Here is a 10,155-nt window from a genome sequence, read left to right as displayed (position 1 = left end):
TTAGGTGTTTATGTCCGGGTTTGGCCAGAACTAGGCTTAAGTTTCTGAGAGCCCCCTTCTTCAACACACACGGCGATATCTCAAGCATTAGCATTGGCCAGATTCTTGCCTTTATAAATGCCTTTGGCTGGGTCTAGTTTGACCTTCTCTCTACTACCCACTATTACGAGGTTAAGTGGATTCAAAACGACTTTTTTAGCTAATTGTTGGAGACTCGTTCCTTTCTTCACCACTAACACACACTGTTATAAATATGTATTATTATGTTTATTAAAGTAAGATGTCGGTTGATCTTTACTTTTATATTTCTAAAAGCTTCTGTAAAATACTTTTCCTTTGTATTAAACTGTAAAGTTTTCTTTCCTTTCTTTATATGTAAATCATTAAAGCTATGAAACGAAAAAATATTTAAAGTAGTTTGATGCTCTGTATCATTATCACCATGTTAATACTGATCCTGATAATACTGATAGAGAATACCGATAATGATTGTAATGACTACAATCATAACGATAACGATACTTATTCCGAAACTGGTAGAGACAAGGATACGGACACTGATACTGATACTCACAACAATACTTATAATGATGATGACACAGAATCTGATATTGATACTCATTCTGATATTCATACTGATACTCATACTGATCATTATACTGACATTCGTACTGATAGTGATGCTCATACTGATGCTGATACTAATTTTAAATGATTTTGTCTGCTTTTTTATATGAAATATTTCGATATTTTTTGACTTTTTCTTGTGTTTTTAAACTACATATTATTATATTTTGATTAAAAAGATTATATTATACGTATGTATATAATTTATTTATAACAATAAATATGAGAAAAGATTAAAAATGACGCAGACTCCAGCATTAGCCCTAAGTCATTTCATAATTCTTATGTTTTACAAGACATTCGTATTGAAATTAAGGTATTTAATTAGTATTGAAGCTGAAGTTTGGTATTCTTATTGTTTACGCATATACAATCTTCTACCTGTGGTCAAATTAAAAATAAAAATGACTATGAAACTCGTAAAAATAAAAAAAATGTATCAGACTAAAAAAACTATACATAACTGCCAAGACAATGTGTGGATCATTAATCATTGTAGTTCATAATAAATAATTTTTACTAAAACATTTTCTAAGTCTGACTGTTTATGTTAAATTGACAATGGTATTCTACCAATGTTGAAAGTTTACAGATGTTATTACCATAAAAAATAAAATTGGTTTCTAAGTACTCGTAAATTTGCCTTCGCTTATTATTGTAAGACTTATGGCGTTTTCGATTGGTGAATCTGAGGTAACTTTTGTAATCGAGATTCACGCTAAGAGCAATTTTCATTCTCGATCGATAAATCTGTATAACACTTAAGATTACTGTATAACACTTAATTTATAACACTCTAGATATTTTGCCAGAGTAGCAAGATTACCTCGAAATTAACAGATATGTTATATGACTTGACAAATAATGTGTGATTTGATTTGATATACCTATGCCTTTATGAAAAATATGAATATCTTTTAACACTATTACAAAAATGTTATGACGTTTTCGATTTTTTAATCTGGATTCAATCTAGATTTGATTTCGATCTGTCAAATTTTGTTGTCCAATCGAAAATTTTTAGAGTAATCTAATGGCGTTTTCCATAGGTGAAACTGGGGTAGAGTAAGTGAGTCAGTAAACTATATCAGGATATAGAATTTTATATATTAGATTAGTTATATATTTAGAAAAATATCGTGCTGGGTATAATCCATATAATTCATTATACTGTTTACGGTTTATAGAACCATAAACAATGAAACAAAGAGATATATCGCTGGAAATAGGCAAAATTGGAAAATTTGGAAAATTGTAAGACGTTTGCTCTACAAAGGATAAATATATAGAGAATAAAATCAAATGTTAAAAGATTTTGCCTTTACAGTTTTAAAGTAAAACCAATACCAGGCGTTGATTGGGAAGGTGTAATATGACGGAATTGGGTTTTTGAGCGGTTGTCATGTCGAATCTATTAATTATAAATAATATCTATTTGTGTTATAAGTGAATGTAGGTTTTAAATTAAATTAATTAAATCCTGAATGTTTCCACTGTGTACTGTCATATCAATGTGTGCAACTATTTTATGACAAATCCATCATCAATCCTCAAAATTATTTTTGCTAAGTAATTTGAAATGAGTGTTGTTTATTATAAAATAAACATTTTCATGTGTCGATCTTATGTATCTGCAAATTATCTTTAAGTCGTTAATAGTTTTTCAACACATTTGACAAATTTCCAACAAAATTGTTTTACGACCGCATTTTCAAAAGTGATTCCAAAAACTTAATTTTACAATTTTAAATGAATTGAAATAACTTCTAATTGAGGAAAATAAAATAAAATAAAAATTAAAATAATGATATAAACAAATTACTTTTAAAAATTTGTTTATAAAATGTTTTAATATTACTATTAATAATCAGGAAATGTGGAATCTATATAAAAGGGAATATGGATTCTTTGGACCGATGTGAGGTTCTCAAAATCATTATTTCAAGTATAAAGAATTAAAGCATATTGTTCTGTTCAGTCAATACCATATATACTTCAATACATCTTAAAGGACGAAGTGATTGTGGGTAAATATCATTTTTATTATTAATTAATTTGTTTTATAAAAACAGGTTGACTTAAGGGCATTGTATCTATATAAATTATTTCTACTATTATATATTCATATAAATATATGTATATAATGTATAAAAGTTTAAGTGCAAAATACTAATTACAACAACTGTGAGTGAAAGTCATTAATAAGAATTATTGTATAATTTAGAAAAATATAATAAATGTTCCAATATTATAAATAAATTTATTTTGTTGAAAAACTTTCAGTTTCTGCGACCAAAATATTAAATTTATTTTTGTATCTGAATACAAAATGTGAAAATATTTATATAAATGTTATGGATTATAAAAATCTTTACTTTCAAAAATTGCTTTGGCACTCGACTTATATTAAATATTTTTATTCGCTGTTGTGTATTTTTTATTTTTAAAAATAAAACTAAATTGCATATTTGCACATAAAAATAGTATAAAAATTTTCATACTAAAGCAGTATTTAACTGAGTCTATTTCAGTATGAATTTTTGGCTGTTTCGAGTATTACCAAATACCCATCATTAGTAGTCTTGGAATTTTTGAGACTACAAGTACGAAGAGTTAAACTCGTACCCTGCCAAATTCGACGCTCAGAGTCAGCATCAAGTCAAAATCAACTGACCCAAAGCCGGCAGGTCAGTCAAAAAGAAAATATTAAACATATTAAACAGTCAAAAAGAAAATATTAAACATTTTGTTGTTGCTATTCTCTACTGTTCAAAACTTCTCTATTAAATCCAATAGTTTTTATTTAGTAAAATAGTCACTGTCGTCACAATTGATGTTAAATTATAATTTATTAAATTTTTTTTTAATAAAATTTATTTTAAACTGAAAGTCGTCGATAAATATTCCCAAATATGCTGATGAAATAGTTAATAAAATAAATGTGATTAATAAAATCTATGACATCATTTGTGAAAAGATTAATTGAATCTGTTCACATTTATAATCACATCTAGAGCTAGGAAACTCATTAATTTGGGTATAACCAAAATCGGTAGTTTGTGTCCCTTGTAAGCAGATATTATTTTACCATATAAGCAGGCATGCATTGGAACAAGAAGTTCTCTCTTTGCTACCTATATTAAGACACGCACAAAGAATAATCAAGTTATTAGTTTTTGCGGCGATTTTCAGCTGTATTATCTGTTTTTCGAGAATCTCGAATGACTATTAGAAACTCCTGTCGACAATCTCAGAAAAGAAAAAAAATGGGTTTAGTTATCATAAACACAAACATTATTAAGTATCATATCAGCACTTAGTATATAGTTGTAATACTTATTTACAAGGAGTTGGAAATTTAAAAACAGGACTCCTAAGGAAACGCTATGGACCCATACATGGATTGCATGGCATTTTGTTTACTTAAAAATTTTATATGGAAGAAATTAAAATTATATAATTTTTTTTATGAATCTTCTAGGATATTGGATACCGAGTGAGCAGAAAGGAATAATAATCTATTCTCTTTCAGATCCGAAATAGTTAAATAGTTATTTCAAAAATCATAACCAAGAACTTTTAAATGCAATCTCCATTACTATAGGATTGTCTCTTCTTTATCCAGTAACAAAAAATACTATAATGTTTTTTTATGATTTGGGGCCTTTCTAACAGTTTAAGTATCATAGCGGGAGCAAGATAATCAGTTTATCTGCTTTACGTTCTAAAATAAATATCGAATAAAAAACGAAAATAGACAGCGCCACTTCAAATTGATATATTTTGAAAATTTTATGAATATACTTAAGTAATTTGTCACTGCCGGACTACGTATACGAGAAAAATGCCATAATTAATGAAAATGTCTGATTTAATGGATTTTTTCCGCAATGTTGCACTTGTTCGACATATGTAAACAATCTGTTGCAGTTGCAATTTGCAGTTTATTATCTTGTGGAAGCATTAAATAGATGAACTCGCTTAATTTATGCAGATTTCTAAACAATTCAACATTTGAATGTCTTTCTTAAATTTACTGAAAATGATTCAAATAATTTTTATTTTGAAACATTTGAAATGGCTGCATTCAAGAGTTTGTGGAATTTTATTTTTAGATGAATAAAAAGTATCTGCAAATCTAAAAGGTAACGAGCCCAAATAAATATAAATATATTTGTATGAATAGTAATTATATTATATTTGACGATATTAAGCATTTCTTAATAATAAATAATGAATAATATAATAATATAATATATAATTTTTTATAAAATTCATCTTCGTTTTGAAGTTCTTATAAATTTTTATTCATTGTGATCGAAGTCGATATAATATATTTTTAGTTTCTAAATCACAATGTTAAGGTTTTATTTATATTATTGCAAAATTTATAAACTTTTATTGAAGTGAATCATCAGTTTGTGTTTCTATATAATTAATTTCATTTTTATGATCAGAAATGTATTATACAGGGTATTTTTCCAGCTGTATGAGAACTATCGATATCGATAACTAAGGTTTGACAGCTGAGAATGTCAAACAACTACATGGTTTACACGCTGGTGGCAACGAGAACTACAGTTACAGTGAATGACGAGCACTATCGAGCGATGCTGACTAAATATCGACGACATTGACTCCAACAAGTCGACGTAACTTGCCATACAGCGTGCTTAACAATCGATTTATTGCAAAATTAATTTGGTAAAAACTTTATATTCAGAAGTGGTCCTGTTGGTCTTTCGTTTGTGTGATGTAACGCCCCTCGATTATTTTTTATGGGGCTATGTTAAGACGTTGGTCTATGTCGACAAATCAGCGGCTCTGGACGTATTGGAAGCCAATGTTCATGCCACATTTATTGCAAACCATAATTGATAATTGGAACGTCTGTTACACACTTTTGGCAGTCTATCGATGGTTTTAAGAGTTCATTAATAATTTTAATAATCTATCAATAACTTCGATTGGCTATAGATAACTTAGATAATCTATCTATAAATTTGATCGTCAATTGAAAACAGTCTATCGGTATTTTCGATAATCTAGTATTAATTTTGATCGATATACGCTTGAAGAAAGTTTACAGAATATTCAATTATCAGCTTAATTATTATTTGATGTTACCATACATGTACTTCTAGGTATCTTAACCTTTTATTACTAGCTCCAATTATTTTATACAAGACTGATAAACAGAAATCTATTATAATCTATAATCTATTATAAAGACAAGAGCTATACAATTCTACACATAATTTAGTCTTTATGGAATTGCTATACGAGATCTTAGTTTGAAAAATATGTACAAGCAAGGACCGAAAGAAAACTACTATTATTATAAATTTTAACAAACAAAAAGTATAATTTAGATAAATACAGCTGACATTATTTTGTTTGATTATCAAAGTATTATGAATTTTACAAAATTCTTCGAATTCAAAATCGGAGAAATGCTAAAAATACTTTTAATAAGAACGAAAAATAAAAATGATAAAGAAAAATATTTATAAGATTTACTCAAAAAACGAAAAAAAAAATATATAATTATAAATATATATATTTTTTAAATTATTATATTATGTCCCCAGAGACGCAAATCTTGGCGCTAATGGCTTGAGTATTGCGTTGTACACTTAACATTTTTCTTAAAAATATGTTTTTTTTTGCTATAAAGTATATTTTTCAAAATCGTTCCTAACTATGTGGGAGTTTTCGCACTAGAAATGTTCTTGATGTAGTTTTTGACAGAATTCGTTGAACCTCGCATTTATTGACACAGATTCAATTCAGTGCCTAAAGAATCTAATTTTTCTTTCAGTGTTTTGCACTAATGAGCAAGTGTTCTAAATGATGAGGTGTAAAAGATTAAAGATTCACACGTCCGTCTACACGTGTGAATTCAATGACATAAAATTCAATTTAAAATTATATTAAATAAATTTTTAGCTCACCTATAGTTGTATAAATCGTGCCACAATAAAACATGGCATTCCAAAAGTTCCAAGGCTCCTCTGGATTTAGTAGTTCTTCAAGCGATTTGTTATTATTCAGCAGTGACTCAACTGCCGGTTGGTATGAACGTAATGTATTAATTAGCTTACCATTCCACTCTTTAATGTCGTACTGAAAAAAATCAAGAAAAAATAAATAATATTTCGAGGGTTATTAGAACCGATAAAAGTACACAACCTATAGATTTAATATGCTAAAATGCATAAGAAATGCACTTACTTTTCGCAGTTCATAGTCAACGGAGATATTTTTCATTGCTTTAAAAAATTCCTTCTGTGCTGTATGTATGTCCATTGTTTTATTGTACGATATGTCCACTTGTTCCACTCTTCCACCTAAAAAAGAAATAAAAAATAATACAAAAAATAATTTATATCACATTTATATATATATATTTTAATTATATATACATATATATATATATCTATATCTATATCTATATCTATATCTATATCTATATCTATATCTATATCTATATCTATATCTATATCTATATTTATATCTATATCTATATCTATATCTATATCTATATCTATATCTATATCTATATCTATATCTATATCTATATCTATATCTATATCTATATCTATATCTATATCTATATCTATATCTATATCTATATCTATATCTATATCTATATCTATATCTTTATCTATATCTATGGTTATGTATGTACCCATATATTTCTATGCATTGCTTTACGACAGATAATGGCAGTGGAAAGCTATTTCATATTTTTTTGGTTTAAAAATAACGCGTAACAGAGAAACAATTAATTGGCAAGGGATATCTTCCTTTACAAGCTTTACACATGTATATATAAACTTTTGTCAAAAGTGATAAAAGGTCACATAAGATCTCATAGGTTGATGACCGCAGCGTTGAATTTTCAAAGAATTAAATTTTGTTGCTCAGGTTTGCTCTTCTAATATATGTAATAATGCCATTCTATGTATTAGAATTGCATTGTGTTTTCTGAAATATCAAGAGTAAATGGACTAACATATGTTAAATCCTTATTGGTAACAAAACTTTATTTTGTTTACTTTATACTATACTACATATTTATTAAATTTGTATATATAAGTAGTACCATATTTTATAAATTAAACTTTATGGTATTAATTTTGTGAACTCTTAGGGGTTTTACAGCAATAAATACTCGTATTATGTACAGTACGGAATTTACTGTACATCGTTTTCTTCCTCGATGGAAGAATGTTTTCGATGTAGTTTTAATTTTATCAAAAAGAAATAGAGTAAATAAACTTTCATTTATTTCATTAAACTTTACTAAGTATAAAAAAATTTAAAATAAAAATGTTGTACTTTAAAACGGAAGGTCAATGCCAAATGGATTTTCCATAGGAGACAGACATCCAAGCACCAAACGACGACAAGCTTTAAATGCTTGAATTTCCGCTTCTGTTGGGTACAATAAATTTAAACTAATTTCATTATTCGTACAAGCGTGAATATCTGCTAAGTGCCCTTTGGGTTGTTGAGGTACCTAAAGTGCTTGTGAAAATTTTTTCATCTATGATCAGCAGAGGCAATATTTGACCCCAATCTGTGTGAAAAGATTTTTCACGCAGATGATGGCATAAAAAATTTGTTGCCAAACTAAAAATAAAAACAATTTTCATTAAAGTTTTTCATTTAAGAAAAATCAGCTTTTTCCCTTCTCAATTTGTTTGTTTTCTGTTTGTTGTATTTTTGTGGTGATGATGTTTGTGCTGATGGAAATTGATTTATTGATATTCAGAAAAACTGTCTATACATTAAGGCAGACATCAGTCATCTGGTGCTTTAGTCCATTTCAATAATTTCATTGTGTAGAGCACACGGCATTGCACTCATTAAAAAATTATAAAACTGAAAACTGATTCACCTGAAAAAAGTTCATCTGGGAAAGGCGTTGCTCTGGAGCGGGTAGCTACATATTCCTCATCTAGATGCTCGTACTCCTATGTGGTTATATCTATTTATGTGCGTCTTACACATAAGATTAGTTTGTTTATTTATATATGTTTATAGCTACTTTGAGGCATCAATTAAAAACCGGAATTATATGGAATTAACAACTAAATTATTTCATAGACATGCCTCCAGACACGCTCAACACGCTCCGATTTTGGGTTGAGTGCTTCGGTTTGACTACGGCCAATTCGTTCATTCAATTTATTTAAAAAGTTAACATAAAAGCATTATTTTTTGTGTAATTTTTTATTTTGGGGATGCGAGTTTTTATTTTGAGAGGAAGCAAATATTATATAAATATTTAGATTTATTTTTGCAAATGTTCAATGCCTCTAAATATTGTATACTGGAAAATTGACTTCAAATTGTTTACTTTTCAATTAAAAATTTACAATGCATTTTATTATACGTATCGGCTTCGTTTTGTTTTTTTTTTTTTGTAAATAAGAACATATAATTTAGCATATAATTTATTAAGTCGATACAAATTAGCACGAACTCATTGAACTTCAACTTTCATTCTATGCACATTATCATATCCATAGCATTAAAAATTAGTGAAGATTAAAAATGAAATTTTGAAATGTTTTATTATTTTTAGTGTTTGTATTTTAACAAATTATTATTATTAATTTTTTACTAAATTTATGCATATATATTCGAAATTATTGAAGAATGGCAATAAGAGTCAAAAATATTTTAATAATAATCCCCATAGCTTATGCTTAGTTTAATTTTGCTAGCAGCAGCTTTGCAATAATTGTTAAATAATTAACAATATGAATTTTTTTTATAATATATAATAAACTTCATCAACTAAAAACAGTATTGTCTTCACTTACTTTTAATGAAATCGCTACGTTATTGTCACAAATCCGGATAATGATCTGGCTTTATTTGGCCATAAGAGAAAAAAAAGAATAAATATAAATATAATAGATACTAAAATAACCGGTAGGGTAGAGTGTCTCGACTATAGCTGATCGTGAAAACCACAACTTTCGAATGAAATCAGAGTGTTCTTCGTTATGCTAATATAGTCTCGGCAAAAGTATTTAAAAAAAAAATACGGCATTTCTACATCGTGCTGATAGTACTACTAGTGAAATAAAACTTAATAAATACTGAGTTATTGTTTGCTAAAAAGTACAATTGAACTACAAGAGTTTACAGAAATCTTGCCGGTAACTTATTTCAAATATTGTAGTAGCTTTCAGTCAACATAAATAATTAAAAATGAGTATTTTAAATACTATAATATTAAATATTTAAATTGAAGAAAAAATATTTAAGTTTTAAAAAATAACACAAAAATGCTTTGACAGTAACAAATATTTTTATTATTTTTTATGTTCTAGCAGCAGAGTTTATCATTTCAATACATTAAAATTTTCATCTACAGTGTAAATATCGCCTGGTTAATGTTTTCAAATCTACCGGTTATGGATAAATGTATACCTTATGCAGAGTCATGAGACTGATGTTGTACTAAATAATAATTGGAAAAATTTATTATTAATTCTCTATTATAAA

At 27.4% G+C, this 10,155-nt stretch overlaps 1 protein-coding gene across 1 annotated transcript; it reads right to left on the bottom strand.

Moving 5' to 3' along the window:
- Positions 1-6,555: 6,555 nt before the first annotated feature.
- Positions 6,556-7,322, bottom strand: LOC119673936. The gene is made up of 3 exons (XM_038085053.1): positions 7,319-7,322; positions 6,862-6,977; positions 6,556-6,753 (listed from the first exon to the last, which is right to left on the bottom strand). Exons 1-3 carry the CDS (start codon positions 7,320-7,322, stop codon positions 6,556-6,558), a joined length of 318 nt encoding a protein of 105 aa, XP_037940981.1.
- Between the last annotated feature and the right edge of the window lie 2,833 nt (positions 7,323-10,155).

This window comes from Teleopsis dalmanni, chromosome 2 (assembly GCF_002237135.1).
Source record: "Teleopsis dalmanni isolate 2A chromosome 2, ASM223713v2, whole genome shotgun sequence".
NCBI classification, from domain to species: Eukaryota; Metazoa; Arthropoda; class Insecta; order Diptera; family Diopsidae; genus Teleopsis; species Teleopsis dalmanni.
The sequence above is the reverse complement of the archived record's forward strand: the minus strand, read 5'-3'. Positions and strand labels throughout refer to the sequence as shown.

Coding starts and splice junctions, on each gene's coding strand:
- LOC119673936 (XM_038085053.1), bottom strand. Junction 6,754..6,861: donor TTGACTATGAACTGCGAAAA/GTAAGTGCATTT, acceptor GATTTTTTTCAG/TACGACATTAAAGAGTGGAA.